This window comes from Carcharhinus amblyrhynchos, chromosome 33, assembly GCF_965287045.1.
Source record: "Carcharhinus amblyrhynchos chromosome 33, sCarAmb.v2.hapA, whole genome shotgun sequence".
Taxonomy (NCBI): domain Eukaryota; kingdom Metazoa; phylum Chordata; class Chondrichthyes; order Carcharhiniformes; family Carcharhinidae; genus Carcharhinus; species Carcharhinus amblyrhynchos.
Genome location: NC_137356.1, coordinates 16481929 through 16505295, shown reverse-complemented (window position 1 = coordinate 16505295; position 23367 = coordinate 16481929). Strand labels below are relative to the sequence as shown.

The 23367-nt window shown below is 49.0% G+C and overlaps 1 protein-coding gene across 1 annotated transcript in view; it reads left to right on the top strand.

Moving 5' to 3' along the window:
- The window catches only part of colgalt1b (collagen beta(1-O)galactosyltransferase 1b), a 54712-nt gene extending 34576 nt beyond the window's left edge, over positions 1 to 20136 (top strand). The window contains exons 4-12 of the mRNA XM_080216484.1: positions 304 to 438; positions 2939 to 3143; positions 5339 to 5458; positions 6527 to 6603; positions 7334 to 7440; positions 9970 to 10102; positions 12485 to 12612; positions 17587 to 17793; positions 19864 to 20136. Of these exons, the coding sequence (XP_080072610.1) occupies positions 304 to 438; positions 2939 to 3143; positions 5339 to 5458; positions 6527 to 6603; positions 7334 to 7440; positions 9970 to 10102; positions 12485 to 12612; positions 17587 to 17793; positions 19864 to 20131 (1380 nt within the window). The 3' untranslated portion in view covers positions 20132 to 20136. The remainder of the gene's footprint in view (positions 1 to 303; positions 439 to 2938; positions 3144 to 5338; positions 5459 to 6526; positions 6604 to 7333; positions 7441 to 9969; positions 10103 to 12484; positions 12613 to 17586; positions 17794 to 19863) is intronic.
- Positions 20137 to 23367: the final 3231 nt, after the last annotated feature.

Genomic DNA, 23367 nt, shown 5'->3' with positions numbered 1-23367 from the left:
TAACGATTATAGAATGGAGGTAGGAAATTACTGTGATCATTCTCTTTCACCGTGGAACAGTTTGAGAGGCAGAAGGAATATTCCTGTCTCTATCTTCCTAATAACACCCTGTCATTAACACTTTTATATCACGGGCACTATTTCTGCTGCTCAGGTACAGGCCTGCTAGTTCTGCCGCACTCTCGTTATGCTCAGAGGGGTTGGCAGGTGCCCAGTGCCACATTGCCTGGGCACAGTGTTTGTTTGGCACAGTCTGAGGACGGCGATCTGGTTCCTGCTCACCGGTGCTTTGCTTCTTTTCAGTTTCTCGACACAGACAATTTCCTGATTAACCCAGACACCCTGAACCTTCTTATCGCGGAGAACAAGACCGTCGTTGCCCCGATGTTGGACTCGCGCTCAGCCTATTCCAATTTCTGGTGTGGGATGACCTCGGAGGTAGGTCGAGGGTAACGTTCTTTCTCAACTCCCATTTCATGCTTCAGCTTCTCGACTTTCTCAACTGCTGGCCTTGAATGATCTCAGATTCTCTGAAGAGTTAATAGTGTGCACTTTGATTGCAGTCCCCTGTCAGCCCCTTTCTCTTAGCCCCAAGCATTCATCTGCCTTGTTCAGATTCCCCAGAGCATACTCTATAACTCTCCGCACTCTCTAACTCTCTCTCCCCCCTAACTCTCTCTCTCTCTCCCCCTAACTCTGTCTCTCTCTCTCCCCCTAACTCTCTGTCTCTCTCTCTCCCCCTAACTCTCTGTCTCTCTCTCTCCCCCTAACTCTCTGTCTCTCTCTCTCCCCCTAACTCTCTGTCTCTCTCTCTCCCCCTAACTCTCTGTCTCTCTCTCTCCCCCTAACTCTCTGTCTCTCTCTCTCCCCCTAACTCTCTGTCTCTCTCTCTCCCCCTAACTCTCTGTCTCTCTCTCTCCCCCTAACTCTCTGTCTCTCTCTCTCCCCCTAACTCTCTGTCTCTCTCTCTCCCCCTAACTCTCTGTCTCTCTCTCTCCCCCTAACTCTCTGTCTCTCTCTCTCCCCCTAACTCTCTGTCTCTCTCTCTCCCCCTAACTCTCTGTCTCTCTCTCTCCCCCTAACTCTCTGTCTCTCTCTCTCCCCCTAACTCTCTGTCTCTCTCTCTCCCCCTAACTCTCTGTCTCTCTCTCTCCCCCTAACTCTCTGTCTCTCTCTCTCCCCCTAACTCTCTGTCTCTCTCTCTCCCCCTAACTCTCTGTCTCTCTCTCTCCCCCTAACTCTCTGTCTCTCTCTCTCCCCCTAACTCTCTGTCTCTCTCTCCCTAACTCTCTGTCTCTCTCTCTCCCCCTAACTCTGTCTCTCTCTCTCCCCCTAACTCTCTGTCTCTCTCTCTCCCCCTAACTCTCTGTCTCTCTCTCTCCCCCTAACTCTCTGTCTCTCTCTCCCCCCTAACTCTCTGTCTCTCTCTCTCTCCCCCTAACTCTCTGTCTCTCTCTCTCCCCCAACTCTCTGTCTCTCTCTCTCCCTAACTCTGTCTCTCTCTCTCTCCCCCTAACTCTCTGTCTCTCTCTCCCCCCCTAACTCTCTGTCTCTCTCTCTCTCCCCCTAACTCTCTGTCTCTCTCTCTCTCTCCCCCAACTCTCTGTCTCTCTCTCTCCCCCAACTCTCTCTCTCTCCCTCCCCCCAACTCTCTGTCTCTCTCTCTCCCCCTAACTCTCTGTCTCTCTCTCTCCCTCTAACTCTGTCTCTCTCTCGCCCCCTAACTCTCTGTCTCTCTCTCGCCCCCTAACTCTCTGTCTCTCTCTCTCCCCCTAACTCTCTGTCTCTCTCTCTCCCCCTAACTCTCTGTCTCTCTCTCTCCCCCTAACTCTCTGTCTCTCTCTCTCTGTCTCCCCCTAACTCTGTCTGTCTCTCTCTCCCTAACTCTCTCTCTCTCTCTGTCTCCCCCTAACTCTGTCTCTCTCTCACTGTCTCCCCCTAACTCTCTCTCTCTCTGTCTCCCCCTAACTCTCTCTCTCTCTCTCTCTGTCTCCCCCTAACTCTCTCTCTCTCTCTCTGTCTCCCCCTAACTCTCTCTCTCTCTCTCTGTCTCCCCCTAACTCTCTCTCCGGGCTCCCCTGCTCTCACTCCCCCTGACTCCCTGTCTCTCCTCTCTCTCTCTCTGTCTGTCTCAGTCTCAGTCTCTGTCTCTCTGTCTCTCATTAACATTATCTGTCTCTGGTTGTTGTCCCTCCTGCTAGTGGAAACACATCCTCTCCATTTACCCGTATCAAACTTCCTTTTAACAATGTTTTCCCCTCTCTTTGCCCCTCCTGTCCTCTGGTAGTGTTTAGTGATACCCCCTGCATTGTGAATGTGCTGCTAATGTGTTTGATGGTGTGCTGGGCCGTGAATTGGAGTTCAGGAGAGAGTTGTTAATGTTTGCTGCCGTTTCCCAGTTGAGGCGCCTCGGTGCACTGTCACCCTGAGGTGCTGCCTGCATTCGGCATCTCACCAGCTGATAGGTGCCCATTGTGGGAAATCAATCGCTGGGTCCCTCTGACTGGGGGAGACACGGTTCCTACTCCCAGCCCCCAATGCACACACACAACGAAGATCGGGTTACACTGGAGTTGACAGGGATTGGTTGAGAGATGTATCTAGTTCACACTTCCTGCAGTGCTGCTTTGGTCATAACCTGCGATGGAATGAGTGTGTTCAGGCTTCTATCACCATGCTGCAACCCTGGACCAGTCTGGTATCACTGCGCTCCAACCCTGTACTAGCTTCATATGACACTATATTCTAATCCTGAACCACGCTGGTCTCACCGCACTCCAGCCCTGTGCCAGACTTTAATATTGCCCTTAAACCCTTTCTTTGTGGTGCCCAGGAATAGGTTGTCTGACGTTGGCCTGAGCCCCTTGACGACATGGCTGTTTCTCCTGTTTCGATATCTGACGCTGCGTGGCACAGTAATGCTTTCTTTCCTCGACAGGGTTATTACAAGCGGACCCCGGCGTACGTCCCCATACGGAAACGGGACCGGCTTGGCTGCTTCCCGGTGGTCATGGTCCACTCCACGATGCTGATCGACCTTCGCAAAGAGGCCTCCAAGCAGCTGGCGTTTTACCCCCCGCACCCCGACTATACCTGGTCTTTTGACGACATCATTGTCTTTGCGTTCTCGTGCCGGCAAGCAGGTGAGCAGCAGGATCCAACCCACTGGACGTGACTAAGCACGTGGAGCTGTGCAGGAATGCGGGCTGCTCGCAGCATTCAAACCTGGGCTGGCTTTGTGGCTGATATCTGAGGCCACGTTACAAGGCACCGCAGCTGAATAATCCTTTAATCCTGCATGTGTGAGTGGCACAGTGGTTAGCAGTGCTGCCTCAAAGCTCCAGGGACCCAGGTTCGATTCCCAGCTTGGGTGTCTGTGTGGAGTTTGCACATTCTCCCCGTGTCTACGTGGGTTTCCTTTCTTTGCCCCTGAACAGGTGCCGGAGTGTGGCGGCGAGGAGATTTTCTCAGTATCGTCACTGCAGTGTTAATGTAAGCCTTACTTGTGACACTAATAAATAAACTAAACAAAGTGTGCGTTAGCTGTCTGGTTGGTGTGGGAATTATGAAGATGGGTGTAGCCAGTGAATGATGGCAATGTGGGGATAGAAACATAGGAGCAGGAGGAGGCCATTCGGCCCTTCGAGCATTTGTAGAGCGGGTGCAGACACGACGGGCTGAATGGCTTCCTTTGCCGCAACCATTCTACAATTCATGTTTATCACACAATGGCACGGTGGCACAGTGGTTAGCACTGCTGTCTCACAGAGCCAGAGACCCAGGTTCGATTCCTATCCCTGTCTGTGTGGAGTTTGCACATTCTCCCTGTGTCTGCGTGGGTTTCCTCCAAATGTTCCAGTTTCCTTCCACAGTCCGAAAGGCATGCTGGTTAGGGTGCATTGGCCGTGCTAAATTGCCCCTTTGTGTCAGGTGGATTAGCAGGGTAAATACACAGGGTTACAGGGATAGGGTGGGATTGTTGTTGGTGCTGGCTCGATGGGCCGAATGGCCTCCTGCACTGTAGCTTCTATGAATTCATACTGCATGAGAAGAGAGTGCTGATTGGTTGGCGATAAATACTGGTGTATCCAGTGATGCCCGCATCCCGTAAAATTAGTTCTTAAAAAGCGGACTCTTGTTGGCAGAGGCGTTGCCCTGGTGCATGCACCAGGGAACAATTAACTGCCAAGCTTTGACAGCATGTCTTTTTAATCAGCAATACCTTTTTAATTTAAAAAAAAGTCTTTTTAAGTTTATTAATCACAAGTAAGACTTACATTAACACTGAAATGAAGTTACTATGAAATTCCCCTAGTCGCCACACTCCACTTGTTCCAGTCAATGCACCCTAACCACAATGCAACTAAATTCACTTGAATGAAAGCTATGATGTGGCCTCTGACCTTCATCACACCTTATTAGATGACTATGGTTAAACAGTGAAACGAGGCCTTTGGGGAAGTTGCATTAGTGCCTCCGAATGGGCCACCGAGCTCGGGTACAGGAACAGGATGAGGCCATTCAGTCCCTCTAGCCTGTAGCGTCATTCACTTAGATCCTGGCTGATCTGTATCTACCATTGCTCCACATCCCTCAGTTCCATTGCCCAACAAATACCTTGTCAAGCTCATTTTTGACATTGTTGAACCCCACCCCACCGCCCCCTCAGCCTCTGCAATTTTCTAGGGATATGGAGAGAGCTTCCTGTTTGCAAATTGGCTGACATATTTCCTACATCACACCTGTGATTACACTTTGAAAGTACTTAATTAGATGCCCTTTGGAGTGTCCTGAACTCATGAAAGGCACTATATAAATGTTTTATCACATATCATGTATCTACGTGACAATGTACCAAACTTCAGCACATATCTTGTATGAACTTAACCGATACCCATGGATCCTGCATTGCACCTGGAGGCGACCAGACAGAAGTTTATAAAATTATGAGGGGTATTGGATAGGGTGAACAGTTGTAAGCTTTTTCCCAGGAGCAGAAATGACAATTACAAGGGGGCACAAGTTCAATATAAGGGGGGGAGGGGAAAGGTTGAGTGGAGATGTGCGGGGGCAAGTTTTTATACAGGGGGCCTGGAATGTACTGCCAAGTGAGGTGGTTGAGGCAGATTGGTTAGCCACATTTGAGACTTATCTGGATAGATTCATGAACAGGCGGGGAATAGAGGGATACAGGCAGTTGGCCTCGATGGGACAATGTGACGGCGCAGGTTTGGAGGGCTGAAGAGTCCCTCTGTATTGTGTTGTCCTTTGTACCCAATAGTGTGCCTCACAGGCTGAATGTTGCTGCACTAATACAACTGCTTTGTCTCTGTTTCAGGGGTCCAGATGTATATCTGTAATAAGGAACACTATGGATTCCTGCAGGTGCCACTGAAGTCAACCAGCAGCATGCAGGATGAGGTGGACAGCTTCACCCATGTGCATTTGGAGATTATGGGTAAGTGACACGGTGTGTTTTCTGGAACATCATGATGCAGGCGGGGGGTGTGGATATCAGGCTCAATATCCGTGACCTTCTAATCTCTCTATGGGCTGCCATTAGCAGCCTTTCCCCTGGTTTCTATGGCTATGACTCATCTTTCATGCCCTCCCCCTGCAGTCTAAATATCTCCCACTTTCTCTGCCTTTTAGTTTTGACAAAGGGTCATCTGGACTCCGAAACGTCAGCTCTTTTCATCTCCTTACAGATGCTGCCGGACCTACTGAGATTTTCCAGCATTTTCTGTTTTGGTTTCGGATTCCAGCATCCGCAGTAATTTGCTTTTACTCAAATTGTACATTATCTTGTTTTGCTTTTTTTTGGTCTGGATTCATTTTCAGAATCCTTTTTATACTGAGGACAGTTTGATTTTGGAGTTGCTCATATCAGAATTATGGGGCGACGGGACACAAGTTTATTTTATTAGTCACAAGTAATCTTACATTAACACTGCAATGAAGTTACTGTGAAAATCCCCCAGTCAGTACACTCCGGCGCCTGTTCGGGTACACTGAGGGAGAATTTAGCATGGCCAATGCACCAATCAGCACGTCTTTCAGACTGTGGGAGGAAACCCACATAGACACGAGGAGAACGTGCAGACTCCACACAGACAGTGACCCAAGCCGGGAATTGAACCCGGGTCCCTGGCGCTGAGAGGCAGCAATGCTAACCACTGTGCCACCCCAGGGGGAGGGAAGGAGAAGCTATAAAAGCCACGTGATGTTGCAATTTAGGACTCCCTACTTGACAGGCTGGTGGAAGGAGATTTGGTGGCAACCCTCGAACAGGAGCTGGACAAACCCTCGAACAGGAAAAGGAAAGTTACTGATTCCTGTGGAAAGATCAGGCAGAGTGAGACTAATTTGAGTGGCTCTTCCCAAGAGCCAGTACAGGCTCGATGGGCTTCATGGTCTCCTGTTCAATGAATAGATGGATGGCTGCAGCAGAGATGTTGTGCACTCAGTGTCTGCGCGATATCCAGTGGCAAATGGTCCGTATTGTGACAATGTATTTATATTTCAGTGAAATATCCCCCCATGGAGCCATCCAGGTTCTTGTCCGTGCCCCCAAAGTACCCGGACAAGATGGACTTTGACGAGGTAAGATTTTATCCTAACTTGCTCTTGGGCCATGAACGTGGTTAGCAAGGCCGGCACGTGTCAATCACCCCTTCCCTTGTGGGCCTGAGAAGCTTGTGATGCAGCCCTCTTAGTGAGGGTGAGCTGCTAGAGGTTTCAGAATTGTGACCCCGCAGCAATGAAGGATACTGAAAGCTTGGGACAGAGTGGACACGGGGAAGATGTTTCCATTTGTCGGAGAGACCAAGCTCCGAGGGTACAGCCTCAGAGTAAAGGAACGCCCCTTTGGAATCGAGATGAGGAGGAATTTCTTCAGCCAGAGGTGGTGAATCTGTGGAACTCTTTGCCGCAGAGGAGGCCAGGTCATTGAGTGTCTTTAAGACAGAGATAGATAGGTTCTTGATTAACAGGGGGATCAGGGGTTATGGAGAAAAGGCGGGAAAATGAGGTTGAGAAACTTATCAGCCATGATGGAATGGCCGAGCAGACTCAGTGGGCCGAATGGCCTAATTCTGCTCCTATATCTTGGGTTCCAAGTTGGGAAGATGGGGAATCAGGAGTGTTCCGGAAACATTGCAGCTCTTGTTCTCGATGTGAGTCGAGCCGCCTCTGATTAAATGCCTTCTATTTCTCGTTAACTGGGAATCCACTCTCTATGGGCGTCAGTGCGGTGACTTGTGCAAACCTGTCTTATTGGAAGCTACCTCACTGATCATTCAGTTTGAAACATTTCTTGCCTTTCATCTTCTAGATTTTCCTGATTAACTTGAAGCGTCGCCCAGACAGGAGAGAGCGAATGCTTCGCTCGCTGTACGAGCAGGAAATAGCGTGTAAAGTCATCGATGCTGTGGATGGAAGGTAACAGTTTTATCAACAGTAGCTGACACAGTGCGTGCGACACGGTTACACTCCTGATGTTAACCTTCCCGTAGAACCTACTGTGCTCAACTCGGTCCTCCATCTTACGAAAGAGGGCGGCACAGTGGTCAGCACTGCTGCCTCACAACACCAGGCTCCTGGGTTCAATTCTGGCCTTGGGTAACACACACATACTCTGTGTCGAGTCTGCATGTTCTCCCCGTGACTGCATGGGTTTCCTCCGGGTGCTCCAGTTTTCTCCCACTGTCCAACGATGTACGGGTTAGGTGGATTGGCCATGTTACCTTGTCCCTTAGTGTCAGGGGGACTAGCCGGGCAAATATGTGGCGACATGAGAATGGGGCCTGGGTGGGATTGTTGTCAGTGCAGCCTCGATCGACCGAATGGCCTCCTTCTGCACTGTAGGGATTCTATGAAGGTGCAAAATAAAAGGTTTACAGAGATGATAGCGGAACTAAAAGGCAATGACTATCAGTAAAGCTAGGTCAAGATAAGACAGAGATGTACAGAGACTACACAGGGGAGAAGGAAAGGAGAGGGTGCAGAATGTAGTGTTACAGTCGTAGCGAGGGTGTAGAGAAAGATCTACTTAATGCAAGGTAGGTCCATTCAAAAGTCTGATGGCAGCAGGGAAGAAGCTGTTCTTGAGTTGGTTGGTACGTGACCTTTTCTATCTTTTCCCTGACGGAAGAAGGTGGAAGAGAGAATGTCCGGGGTGCATGGGGTCCTTAATTATGCTGGCTGCTTTGCCAAGGCAGCGGGAAGTGTAGACAGAGTCAGTGGATGGGAGGCTGGTTTGTGTGATGGATTGGGTTACATTCACAACTCTATGTATGTGCCCATTTATCTAAATCAAAAACTAGTTTTCTCTTCTTGAAAGATTTAAAGTTAAAGTTTATTTATTAGTCACAAGTAAGGCTTACATTGACACTGCAACAAAGTTACTGCGAAATTCCCCTTGTTGCCGCACTCTGGTGCCTGTTCGGATCAACGTACCTATCCAACACATCTTTCGGACTGTGGGAGGAAACGGAGCACCCGGAGGAAACCCACGCAGACACGGGGAGAATGTGCAAACTCCATACAGACAGTGACCTGAGCTGGGAATCGAACCCAGGACCCTGGAGCTGTGAAGCTGCAGTGCTAACCACTGTGCCACCCAGATGTAGATGTTCAGTCAGTGTTTTGCTTTTATCCCGTGAGAATTTAGTTTCCAAGCCGCAGCGATTTGGAAAACACTCTGTCTGCACAGTGAGAATCAAAGCCAGCTGTATAAAACTTGTGATTTTGGGTTCGTTTTGGAAATTCAAAACTGATGAGTTCACCCATCTGCACCAATTCATGGCAGGGACTCTGGATGGCAAAACCATGAATATTACCATCTTCCTGTCTCCTTCCTAATGATGGAGTGTCCGGCATTCCCTCCGATCCCATTTTCAGCTCAGACTGGCAAACTAGGTGAGGCATGTGTTGGGCTCTTCACCTACATTTGGTCATCATATTCAGTTTAAAAGACATAGGCTGAGATTTTCCACGCAGAGTGCTAGAATCATAGAATCCCTACAGTGCAGAAGGAGGCCATTCGACCCATCGAGTCTGCACCGACCACACAACCCCCCTGTTGCCGTAACCCCACATATTTACTCTGCTAATCCTCCTGACACTATGGGGCAATTGAGCATGGCCAATCTACCTAACCCGCACATCTTTGGATTGTGAGAGGAAACCAGAGCACCTGGAGGAAACCCACGCAGGCACGGGGAGAACGAGCAAACTCCTCACAGACAGTGACCCAAGCCGGGAATTGAACCCGAGTCCCTGGCATTGTGAGGCAGCAGTGCTAACCACTGTGGTGCCCACACCGTGCTGTGTGTTTTTCAGAGGTGGCCTGCCGCTGGTGAACGGTGGGATCTTCCGGTCCCGCTATTATCCACAAGGTTCTGTTGAATGCACCCTTGTCGCTGGGAAACCCACGGCGGAGGTGAGCTGTCGGTGGGACTGGAAGACCCACTGGCATGAACGGCCAGACAAATCTGACCATAGAATGGATGACATGTTCTACAACCACTGTATGGAGTGATTCCAGATGTGGCTGGGCCTTCAGAGCTTCAAAAATCTATCATTATTGTACCACTTTCATAGAATCCCTACAGTGCAGAGGGAGGCCATTTGGCCCATTGAGTCTGCACCGCTTCTCCAACAAAGCATTCCGCCCAGGTCCATTAATTCCCCTACCCTACACATCTTGGGACACCAAGGGGCAATTTATCGCGGTCAATCCACCTAACCTACATACCTTTGGAGTGTGAGAGGAAACCCATGCAGACATGGGGAGAAGGCGCAGACTCCACATAGACAGTCACCCGAGGGCGAATTGAACCTGGGTCCCTGGCGCTGTGAGGCAGCAATGTTAACCACCATGCCCCCCACTTGCTGCCATTTATTGTATTCTTTTTGGTGTTGGCCTCCTGAAATGGGCTAATATTTTTCCATGAATCTTCCCAACAGAGCTTTCAACAGCAGCCAGATAAAAGCGCTCGGCATCACAATGATGGCAGATTATGAAGACCCATACTCGGGGCGACCCCTGACCAAGGGGGAAATGGGCTGTTTCCTCAGTCACTACAATGTCTGGAAAGAGGTAAGGACTCTCAGTGTTGGGCGAGGACCTGTGGGAGTTTGGTTCACTCAGCAGGTACTGCCATTTATAATTCTAATAGGGCAGCTGTACTTCATGCCAAATCACAAACCCCGTGGCACTTGCTGTGATCCAGTGAGTGCTGAAGTATCAACATCATCATTTGTCATTCCAGCACTGAGGAACAGGCCCTTCGGCCCTCCAAGCCTGCCGATTACTATCTAGACCAACCGCCTGTACCCCTCTATCTCTTATCTGTTCATGTGTCTATCCAGATAAGTCGTAAATGTCATTAATGTATCTGTCTCAACCACCTCACTTGGCAGTGCATTCCAGGCCCCACCACCCTCTGTGTAAAAATCTTCCCCCGCACATCTCCACTGAGCCTTCCCCCTCTTATCTTGAACTTGTGCCCCCTTGTAATTGACATTTCTGCCCGAAAAAGCTTCCAACTGTTCACCCTATCCAAACTCCTCATAATTTTATAAACTTCTATCAGGTTACCCCTCAGCCTCCGTCTTTCCAGGGAGAATGATCCCAGTTTATTCAATCTCTCCTTGTAGCTAATACCCCCCCCCATACCAGGCAACATCCTGGGAAACCTTCTCTGTACTCTCTCCAAAGCCTCCACATCCTTCTGGTAGTGCGGTGACCAGAACTGGACACAGTATTCCAAACGTGGCCTCACCAACATTTTATACAACTGTAACATAATTTGCCAACTTTTACACTCGATGCCCAGTCCGATGAAGGCAAGCGTGTCATATGCTTTCTTCACCACCTTTTCCAGCTGTGCTGCCACATTTAAGGATCTGTGGTCCTGTACTCCCGGGTCTCTCAGTGTGTCTATACTCCTGATGGTTCTGCCATTTATTTTATAGATCCCACCTGTACTGGATCAACTAAAATGCATCACCTGGCTTTTGTCTGGATTAAGTTCCGTTTGCCGTTTCCCTGCCCATTTTTCCAGCCTATCTATATCCCGCTGTATTCTCTAACAATCTTCATCACTATCCGCAACTCCGCCAATCTTAAAAAGCATCTACAAATTCGCTAATCAGACCAGCTACATTTTCTTCCAAGTCGTAAGATATTGACTGAAGTTTTTTGACAATCTGCACAATATATTAATGCTGTTAAATGCCAACATTTTAAAATATGCAGACATCGTTGCCTGGAAATGATTTTCCACACGTATTTCTCCTTTTCCTCCTCTTGAGCCAGAGAGCTACATAAACTCTCTGAAAACAAGTCTTAAAGTTATGTAAGTTCCTGCCTAGGCCTCAGCTGGAGCGTGGTGGCCACAGGCTGGGACTTCTTACCTTGGGGTGTAAGAGAATGAGGAGTGACCTGATAGAGGTTTATAAAATCATGAGGGGCGTAGATAAGGTCTTTCCCCAGGGCTAGGGGAGTGTAAAACTACAGGGCTTGGGCTTAAGGTGAGAGGGGAAAGATCTAAAAGGGACCTGAGGGGCAACTTTTTCACACACAGGATGGTGCGTGTATGGAATGAGTTGCCAGAGGAGGTGGGTACAATTACATTTAAGAGACATTTGGACAGGTACATGGATGGGAATGGTTTAGAGGGACATGACCCAAACACAGACAAATGGGGCTAGTTCAGTTTAGGAAACCTGGTGGACAAGGAGGAGTTGGGCCGAAGGGCCTGTTTCCGTGCCGTATATCTCGATAACTCTCATTCAGGGTAGGAAGAATGTAGTGGCCCTGGATAGGGGCAAAGGAGATTTATCAGAATTGACCAAGGGATGAGGAACTTCCATTATAGGGACAGGCTGGAGAAGCTAGGACTGTTCTCTCTACAGAGATTACGGTACTCTGGAGTGTGGGTCCCACAGGCACATCTCTCCCTTGGGTCTGGGTGCCCATTCTTCCTAAAGTATGGGTTCCGTGGGTGTGACACTCCCTGAGGTATGTGTCCAGAGTGTGACAGTCCCTAGTATGCGGGTCCTGTGGACACGACGGCTTTACATGGGGCACCCCCTCTCAACAGATTGGCTGAACAACTTACACGGAGGTTTGGGCACCCACTTCCCCTGTGCTAAAAGTCCCACAGGTTTGACAACTTGCTGGCAGAAGCCTGCTCTTCCTGGGCTACAAGCACCTGTCTTTCCTGAGGTCCGCGTCCCACGGGCACCCACTCTCCCTGAGGTGTGGGTCCCATGGACAATGTCCGGTTGTCCAGATCCACGGTGCAGAAACCCCCACCGTCTTGCGTATGTACACACACCCTCACACAATCACTCACACACACAGACAGACACACGCACACACAGACACACACGCATGTGTACACACACATGCACACACGTACACACGCACGCGCGGCATGTCCTAACTGGCTGCTTTTTCTCGGGTCTCCTGTAGATTGTTGAACGAGGGCTGCAGGTATCGGTGGTGTTTGAAGATGACCTAAGGTTTGAGATCTTCTTCAAGCGGAGACTGAAATATCTGATGAAGGAAGTGGAGAAGGCTGCACTCGACTGGGACCTGATGTGAGTGAGCAGAGAACGCACTGAGCTGGTTTACTTTCCACCTACCTTCCCAATGCCATTCCGTTCCACATGTTGCTGCGTGCACCAGACTTCGGAAAATCCTGACGGAGTAACTGTTGTTGTTTGGGAATGCACAGTTAAAGGGAGTCTTTCTGCCTGCACCCCCCTCTCTCTCTCTCTGCCTCCCTCTGTCTGCCTATGTCTTTCTCTCTCTCTCTCTGCCTGCGTCTCTCTCTCTCCCTGCGTCTCTCTCTGTCTGTCTGCCTGCGCCTCTCTCTCTCTCTCTCTGTCTGCCTGCCTCTCTCCCTCTCTCTCTATTACCAAATATAAAGTTTATTTATTAGTCATAAGTGGACTTTCATTGGCACTGCAATGAAGTTACTGTGAAAGTCCCCTAGTTGCCACACTCCGGTGCCTGTTCGGGTACACTGAGGGAGAATTTAGCACGGCCAATGCACCCTAACCAGCGCGTCTTTCAGACTGTGGGAGGAAACCCACGCAGACACGGGGAGAACATGCAGACTCCACACAGACAGTGATCCAAGCCAGGAATCGTACCTGGGTCCCTGGCGTTGTGAAGTAGCAGTGCTAACCACTGTGCCTAGCAGGCCTCCTGTGCTGTAGGGACTCATTGGTATCACTTTTGGGAACTCCTATACTTAAAGACCATAAGAGTTGAGAGAAGACCCTCCCAGCCCCTGAGCTCACTTCGAGATGGCCAACAAACACAGGCCTGCACTGCCCAGGCCCAAAGTATGGCCCATATGCTATTTCTGCCCCCAGTCCCTAAAGTACAGCTGGAATTGTGTGTAGTCAGCCAGTTTCTGTTAATAGCACTGTGGTCGGTTTGTGATCATCAGAAAGCGTTCGCAGTTTCTGCACCAAAATAAGCACAAGCACAGAGGAGACAGGGAACAACTCATAAAAAGATGAGTAACGAGAGGGCACGGGGTTAAAATGATTTGCAAAAGAAGTAAATGCGAGGTGAGAAAAATCTTTTTCACCCAGCGAGTGGCTGGGGTCTAGAATGCGCTGCCTGGAAGTGTGGTGGAGGCAGGTTCAATCGAGGCATTCAGGAGGGCGATAGATGATTATTTGAGCAGAGGCAGTTTGCAGGGGTACAGGGGAAAAGGTATGGTACAAAGTCATGATGCTCATTTGGAGAACCAGTGCAGACACGGTGGGCCGAATGGCCACCTCCTCCTCTTCCTGTGAAATGAATGATCGAGACCCCAGTTAAACCATCAACGAGACGAATGGGCTATGGTCAACCAGACCTGCGTCTGCACTCCAAATTGGGTAAATTTAGATGGGTACTCTGGTGAAAATCAAACGAACCTGCTCCACATAAGAACGTGGACATCCCTCCACAAAGGTGACAGCTGTGTATCCCCCTGTCTCTGAACTAAAAGGCCATTTTTCACTCCAGCAATTTAGATCATAGAACATAGAATCCTACAGTGCAGAAAGAGGCCCTTCGGCCCATCGAGTCTGCACCAAACACAGTCCCACCCAGGCCCTACCCCCATATCCCTACATATTTACCCACTAATCCCTCTAACATATCCCAGGACACTAAGGGGCAATTTTCTAGCAAGGCCAATCAACCTAACCCGCACATCTTTGGACTATCAACCTAACCCACACATTTATAAGGACATAAGAAATAGGAGCAGGAGTAAACAATCCTTGGCTGGCACTCCCTCCTGGTGCCCATACTGAGGGAGTGCTGCCTTGTCAGAGACACTGTCTTTTTGATAACACTTTCCCCTCGGGTGGGTGTGAAAGGTAACACAGCACTAGTCAAGCCTCAACCAACACTCAGAAAACCGACTCATTCTATCTCATTCCTGTTTGTGGGATTGTGCTCTGTGTAAATTTCCTGCCTTGCATTGGCTTAGAGTCAAATTTTGCTTTATAACACTCTGTGAAGTAGCTCATTATCCCAAAGGCGGCCAAAGTAAAGTTTGTTTATTAGTGGCACAAGTAAGGTTTACGTCAACACTGTAATAAACTTACTGTGAAATTCCCCTAGTCACCACACTCTGGCTCGGGCACACTGAGGGAAAATTTAGCATGGTCAGTGCACCTAAACAGCACATCTTTCAGACTGTGGGAGGAAACTGGAGCACCTGGAGGAAACCCACACAGACATGGGGAGAATGTGCACACTCTGCAGACAGTGACCCAAGCCAGGAATCAAACCCACATCCCTGATGCTGTGAGGAAACAGTGCGAACCACTGTGCTGCCCCAAATGTCAATAAATACAATGAATACAATCAATAAATACAATTGTTGTTGAATTTCCCGGTGATTAAAAAGGGGCAGATGAAGAGTCAGATGTTTCACCAGACCTCGGAACTTGACTGTTTCCTTCAGTGACTGTTAACAAGTCTTGAATCTTCATTGAAAGAATATTCACTAACAGCCTTTAGACAAAATTACATTTGTTTATTCAATTTGTGGGACATGGGCATCACTGGTATTGCCAGCATTTATTGCCCATCCCTAGTTGCCCTTGGAGGGCAGTTGAGAGTCAACCACATTGCTGTGGCTCTGGAGTCACATGTAGGCCAGACCGGTTAAGGACGGCAGATTTCCTTCCCTAAAGGGACATTAGTGAACCAGACGGGTCTTCCCGACAAACACCAATGGTTTTCGTGGTCACCAATAGATTCTTAATTCTAGATTTCACGATGGCCCAGTGGTTAGCACTGCTACCTCACAACGCCAGGGACCTGGTTTGATTCCCGACTTGGGTCACTGTCTGTGCAGAGTCTGCACATTCTCCCTGTGTCTGCATGGGTTTCCTCCGGGTGCTCCAGTTTCCTTCCGCACTCCAAAGACATGCTGGTTAGGGTGCATTGGCCGTGCTAAATTCTCCCTCAGTGCACCCAAACAAGCACCAGAGTGTGGCAACAAGGGGATTTTCCACAGTAACTTCATTGCAGTGTTAATGTAAGCCTGCTTGTGTCTAATAAATTTGTGTCTAATAAACTTTAAATCTACTTTAAAAATTCCACTGTGGCAGGATTTGAACCCAGGTTCCCAGAACATTAGCTGAGTTTCTTGATTAATAGTCTAGCGATAATACTACTAGGCCTCCCCTCTGTGTCTTTAGATATTGACTTTCAGAGTTTTAGGACAGCTTAAAGCACTTTACAGCCAATTGAGTTGTGTTTTTGAAGTGTGGTCGCTGTTGGAAAGTAGGAAAGCGGCAGCTACTTTATGCACTGCAAGAAGTCTCACAACACCAGGTTAAAGTCCAACAGGTTTATTTGGTATCACGAGCTTTCGGAGTGCTGCTCCTTCATCAGGTGAGAAGAGACGTGGGTCCACAAACATGCATATATGAACACAGACTCAATTATCATGTAATTAACTCTGTCTATATATGCCGTGTTTGTGAACCCAACTTTCCACTTAACCTGATGAAGGAGCAGTGCTCCGAAAGCTTGTGATACCAAATAAACCTGTTGGACTTTAACCTGGTTTTGTTTTAACATCTCATCTGAAGGATATACCTAGGCCAGCGGTAATATCACTGGCCTAGTAATCCAGAGAGGGCCAGGCTAGTGCTCTTGGGACACGGGTTCGAATCCCACCCCGGCAGCTGGTGGAATTTAAATTCAGTTGATGAAATCTGGAGTTTAAATCAGTGATGGTGACCGTGACAACTATCATCGATTATCCTGAAAACCCATCCCAATCTGATTTATGATTGTCACATGTATTAGTATACAGTGAAAAGTATTGTTTCTTGTGCACTACACAGACAGAGCATACCATTCATAGAGAAGGAAAGGAGAGAGTGCAGAATGTGGTGTTACAGTCATAGCTAGGGTGTAGAGAAAGATCAACTTAATGCGAGGCAGGTCCCCCAGGGGTCCTTGATTATGTTGCCTGCTTTTCCGAGGCAGCGGAATATCCTTGAGGGAAGGAGATGGGTCATCCTTACCTGATTTGGCCTTCAGAAGTTGTTGCCTCTTAATTGCCCTCTGAAGTGGCAGCTCAGCTTGAGAGCAGTTAGGGATGAGCAATGAATGCTATCCTTGCCAGCGACAGCCACAGCCTGTCAAAGGGTTGTAATTAAAACAGCTCCAAAGACCGGCGCTCCCTCGATAATACACTGGAATGTCAGCAGGATTTTGTACTCAAATCCCTGGAGTGGGATTTGAACTCTCAATATTCTATCTTGGAGACGATACCGTTACCCATTAAGCCAAGACTAACAATCTGGAACGCAAGAATCTTGTGCAATCCCAACAATGGCTGTTTGTTTTATCGTTTATTTTTAAATCCATGCTCTCAATCCATCTTTCCCTCATTGCCTTGCTTTTTTATGTATTGGCTTTTGTTTAGAACCCCTACAGTGCAAAAAGAGGCCATTCAGCCCATTGAGTCCACACTGACTCTCCGAAAGGATATCCCATCCAGGCCCTCCCTTCCGCCCTATATCCGTGACCCTGCGCAATTGCCATGGTCAACCCTCCTACCTCCACATCTTTGGACACTAAGGGGCGATTTAGCATGGCCAATCCACCTAACCTGCACATCTTTGGACACTAAGGAGCAACTTAGCATGGCCAATCCACCTAACCTGCACATCTTTGGACACTAAGGAGCAACTTAGCATGGCCAATCCACCTAACCTGCACATCTTTGGACTGTGGGAGGAAACCGGAGCACCCGGCGGAAACCCACGCAGTCACGGGGAGAATGTACAAACTCCACACAGACGGTGACCCGAGGCCTGAATCAGACCTGGGTCCCTGGTGCTGTGAGGCAGCAGTGCTAATCACCGTGCCACCACCATCATTGACATCCCAGCTTTGATCTTCTGTTTAGATCCACCTTCCCAGGACCCCAGCCTCATTTCCGTGTTTGTCCGTGCTGTTTTGATACTTATCCTCCTTCCATTTTAATCTCCTGCCGCTCCTTTAACAGAATCCCCTGTTTCTGCTTCCCGCAGCTACATAGGCCGAAAGCGGATGCAAGTGGATCATCCGGAGAAGCCGGTGCCCGGGGTCCGGAACTTGGTGGAGGCTGATTACTCCTACTGGACTCTTGGATACGCCCTCTCGCTCCAAGGGGCGAAGAAGCTCCTCGATGCCAAACCCTTTAACAAGATGCTGCCTGTGGATGAATTTTTGCCCGTGATGTACAACAAGCACCCTGTGTAGGTATCCTGCGCTGAAAGAAGGGGACAGAGCTGGGGCACTGGTCATTCTGTGGGTGAAGTGTTAGTGCGCTGAAGGGTGCAAGAATGGAATGGAGATCAGGTTCTCCCCTCTTAATTTTGGGTTAAAATTGGATGTGTGCATGATGGGATTGGGGCGGCACAGTGGTTAACACTGCTGCCTCGTGGCGCCAGGGACCTGGGTTCGATTCCCGGCTTGGAGTACTGTGGAGTTTACACATTCTCCCCATGTCTGCGTGGGTTTTCTCTGGGTGCTATGGTTTCCTTCCACAGTCTGAAAGGCGTGCTGGTTAGGGTCCATTAGCCGTGCTAAATTCTCTCAGTGTTACCTGAACAGGTGCTGGATTGTGGCAACTAGGGGATTTTCACAGTAACTTCATTGCAGTGTTAATGTAAGCCTACTTGTGACACTAATAAGTAAACTTTTTCCTTTACTTTTTTTAAAATTTAGATGCTATGGGGAGGTTCTGGGGTGATGTTGGGAAACATGTATTCACACAGAGGGTATGGAAATCTAGATTCCTAAAAGATTGTTGGACTGGGGCGGGGAACGATCGCTAACCTGAGATTGATAAGATTTTTGTTGGGTGGGTAAATCAAGATCAGATTCACCTTGATCTAACTGAGTGACCAAATGGGGTCGTTGGGCTGAATGGTCTCTCCCTAGTTGCTAATAAATGTCTCTGAATGTCTTTCAAAAGGACAGTCACCTGATTTGTGGGTTAGGCTGTTATATACGAGATATGTCAGTTTTTTTTAATTCATTCACGGGACATGGGCATCGCTGGCTGGGCCAGCATTTATTGGCCATCCCTAGTTGCCCCTTGAACTGAGTGGCTTGCTAGGGCATTCCAGGGGGCAGTTGAGAAGGCATTGCTGTGGCTCTGGAGTCACATGTAGGCCAGACCGGGTAAGGACGGCAGATTTCCTTCCCTGAAGGACCTTATCATAGAATCATAGAACCCGACAGTGCAGAAAGAGGCCCTTCGGCCCATCAAGTCTGCACCGAACACAATCCCACCCAGGCCCTATCCCCATATCCCTACATATTTTACCCACTAATCCTTCTAACCTACGCATCCCAGGACATTAAGGGGCAATTTTAGCGCAGCCAATCAACCTAACCTGCACATCTTTGGACTGTGGGAGGAATCCGGAGGAAACCCACACAGTCACGAGGAGAACATGCAAACTCCACGCAGACAGTGACCCGAGCCGGGAATTGAACCCAGGTCCCTGGAGCTGTGAAGCAGCAGTGCTAACCACTGTGCCACCATGCCGCCAGCAAACCAGATGGGTTTTTTCAACAGTCAACAATGGTCGATCAGCAGATGCTTAACTTCAGATATTTTGTATTGAATTCAAATTCCAGATTCTGCCGCAGCAGGATTTGAACCCGGATCCCCAGAACGTTAGCTGAGTTTCTGGATTAATAGTCTAGCGATAATACCACTAGGCCATCACCTCTCCTGATCGGTCCACCTTGTTGTCCAACAAGGGGCATACATGCAGTGGGTCGTGCGAGGGCTGCTCTTGGATGTTTCGAGAGTAGCCTAGTACTTCACGTCATTAGCGTGTGCTTAAACTGGATCAGATGCTGGGCAACACGACAGCTCAGTGACTATCACTGTTTGCTGTGCAGGTACATGGATTTGGGCCAGTATCTGTGGGAGTTTGCGCATTCTCCCCGTGCTTACATGGGTTTTCCCCGGGTGCTCCAGTTTCCTCCCACACCCCAAAGATGTGCCCGTAGACTGACTGGTGTAACAAATTGTCCCTAAATTAGCCTCCCCTCAATCTGGTTTCCATAAGCACAGACAAGGGTCATGGGTGGAAGAGGGAACTCACAGTGTTAAAATGGCAGTGTGGGCTCGTTGGGCCGAAGGGCCTGTTTCCCGTGCTGTGTTGTTCTTTGATCAGTTCAAAAACAATAAGGATTTGGGTGCTTATTCCGAAGATGCTCTTCCTCTTAGCTGTCGTCCTGCCCTGTCTTTCTTAGTCGCTCTCCTTGGCCTGTTTGAACCCGGCAGCTTTCTGTCCCTCCACCAGGTCCGAGTACATGGATCACTTTGAGAAACGCGACCTGAAGGCCTTCTCCGTCGAGCCGCTCCTCATCTACCCCACACATTACACGGGCGACCCGGGTTACGTCAGCGACACGGAGACCTCCACGGTCTGGGACAACGAGAAGCTGAAGACGGACTGGGACCGCGCCAAGTCGCAGAAGACCAAGGAGCAGGCAAAGATCCGGGAGGCCGCGCAGAACCTGGACGTCTCGCATTCTCCCATTGACTCGGCCTCCAGGGACGAGCTGTGACCGCTGGCCTGGGCCGGCGCCCGGTGGCGAATGGCGGGTTGGGAAAGGGGAAGCGGAATACAGGGACGCGACCCGTGTTCGAGCGGGTCGGAATGACCTCGGAACCCCAGCTACTCCCGGTACCGTCCTTCCCTGTGTGGTGTTCAGGGCGGGTGGGGAGAGCGCAGTTTGTGCAGACTAACCATTGATTGTCGACTAACTTGCAATGTGCCTCAATGTATATTAATAGTTAGATATACACGATTCACCTCAAAAGGACTGGATACCTCGCAGGGTCACTGCTATGAATGAGTTGCATGTGTTATAAGTTCAGCAGGGTAGGTTTGCGACTTAGGCAGCAACGCAAAACGTATCGAGTCGAGCTGTGCATTATACATTCGTCCAAATATTCAATTGCGGGACAATGGAATGTGGAGATTGTGTAATGGGCACCTTGACACGATACCAGCTCGTTTGTGTTACAGCCGTAAGGCGCAATTCTATCCTGCTGTCTCAGCGTTCTGTTTCTATTACAAATGTAATACAAAATACCATAAAAATGTATTTTTTTTGTATTTCACCCTTTAATTCATGTTTTTTAAAGGTCGGTGCTCCTTCTCACTACGTTCCAAGGGGGTTTCCACCTCACTGGCTGCAAGTTTTGTCGGTTGCCGAGCGATCCCAGCCAGCCGTAACCTCGGTAGCGACGTGTCGTTTCTTAACCCGTTAAATAGCTCTTATTAAATCTCGGAGGTGGGGTGTCCCCGAACAAGAAAATGAGCCTCATCTCTAGTCCCTGAGACTGTGGGGTGACCCATGTAAGGGGAATCACATCACGGATGGGGGAGGGATAGCAGTGTGGGCAGTGGTGAAAGATGTGTGTGTGTGTGTGGTCAGTGCCCCAACAAATGAAAGTGACCCATCGGCCAGTTGTCCAGTTGAATGACGGAACAGGTTTGAGGGGCTGAATAGCCTCCTGTTCTCCCCACACCAGGGTTATCTGCTTGGTTAGTACCTCTACACAGCAGGTATTAGCCCAGCGAATGCCTCTGTACATTGGGGTACAAACATGGTCGATGCCTCCATTTGTAGGATAAAGATAATTGAGATTTCAGATAAGACCAGAGGAAATTTCTGAAGACCAGACTAGTTGGAGGCTGATATTGAGCATTTCCTGCTCTTGTCAGAAGTCAGGATTACACTCAGGGAGTTGTGTAGGTTGTGGGTGGCTTCCAATCATTTCAAAGGAACAGCCTCTGCTAAATCTATGACAAATCTCTTGGCATTCCCATCTGACACATCTCTTAAGGATTTAAAATTCCTGGATCCAGCTGCTGTGAAAGTTATTGCACTACCCTATCACCATGGAGACACCATATGGTCAGGACGTGAGTCAGTTTTATTTCCAGCTCTTTTTGTTAAAAATGTTTTTTTTTGCTCATTCGGAATCTTTGAAACGTTCTCAGAATGGACAGTCTAGGCTCTAAGCCCAGTTACTCAGCCAGTGTGCCTTGTAGGTGATATACTGTTTACATCCAGCAAGTTACTGCTCGTACAAGGAACAAGACGGTTCTGAATGTCCTCCTTAACTCTAGTACGCTGGCAGAAAGGACACTACCGTCCATTTGGTTGGTCACTTAAGATTAAGAAACCCATCCTAACTTCTCCGTCTTCTCATTACTTCTTTTGCCAAAACAAATCTGGATAGTTCCTGCTGTTACTCTTTCTCCCCTCTCACCATTTTCATAATCCAGCTCATCCGTCCCCTTAGAATCTTGAAAACTTTCTCAGGATTTCCCTCAGTACCACCCAGGGCTGTCTGCCCAGACCATGCGCTGAGGTCCCGGAGTGGGGATCGAACCCACGGCCTTCTGGTGCACAGATACGAGGTTTGGGGAAAGTTGGTGAAGCTTAAGTATTGACTTTCCGCAGGCCTTCTGAGAATGGACCCCCCAGTTCCCCAGGTGGATTGCTTGGGTTATACAGGATAAACAGCACAGAACCAGATCAGTCAAGTCAATGTGTCCATACAGGGAGAATCCTTATGGAAATGCACTTCCTTGATCCTCCACCCTATCCCCCACTCCAAGGTCACGGCTGCAGTACAAAATTGGGTACAAAAGAAGTGCGGTGCAAGGTGCTGGACAGATTGGACCTGATGAAATATCTTGGTCTCCTCCAGACACCGAAGGGCCTTATTGAGTGACCCTGGACCTTTGCTGTCCTCTGACCTTCCCTTCATGCATGTGGAAGCTGTTTCAATGCACTTCACCACATGAGCAGAGTTACCCTGAAAGCTGTCTGTGATCGCTGGCCTGTCACCTTCCCCTCCAGGAATCCTGTACTGAATGTATTGGAAGAGTATTGGGGACCCGCAGAGCTTTCCACCAACGTTCAGCGTGATAGCTGGAACAGTGCAGAAGGAGGCCATTCGACCCGTCGAGTCTGCACGGCCCACAATCCCACCCAGGCCCCATTCCCGTAACCCCATTTACCCTGCTCATCCCCTGACACTAAGGTCAATTTATCCAATCACCCTGACCTGCACATCTTTCAGACTGTGGGAGGAAACCAGAGCACCCGGAGAAAACCCATGCAGACACACGGAGAATGTGTAAACTTCACTTAGTGGCCCAAGCTTGGAATCAAACCCAGATTCTTAGCATGGTGAGGCAGCAGTGCTAACCACTGCGCCACCAGCATTCTTCACTCAGTCCCTTTCACACTTGCAGATTCACTTTTTGGTTGGCCCCAGACATGCAAGAAAGCTGGATCATCGGGTTTGACTTTCCTTCTCTCTTGTCTCCATTGCTGAAATCTCTCCTCTGTGCCTAGATAACTGGAACCGGACACAACACTTGAGGTCCAGGCTGGCCAGACCTCAGAGCAGTTCGGTTATACACTAAGTGCCTAGATCCTTCTCAGTCTCACCTTTTCCATTATTGCAACGCGTGTTCGCACTGGTGGGTGGACTTAAGGGAAGGAGCAGGAGGTTTGGCGGAGATGTGAGGAAAAGCTTTTTCACTCTTTTCCAGTTCCAGTCTGGAACTCACCGCCTGAAAGCGTGGTGGAGGCTTCATAACACTTGAGAAATATTTGGAGGTACACTTGCGAAACCAAGTCTTGGAAAATGGGGTTAGAATAGCTAGGTGGCTGTTTTTGACTGATGCAAATGCGATGTGCCAAAGGACCTGTGACTCCAGTTCCAGTCTCCAGTGTGCTACCCATTAATACATTTTTCTCCCACATTAGTCTCA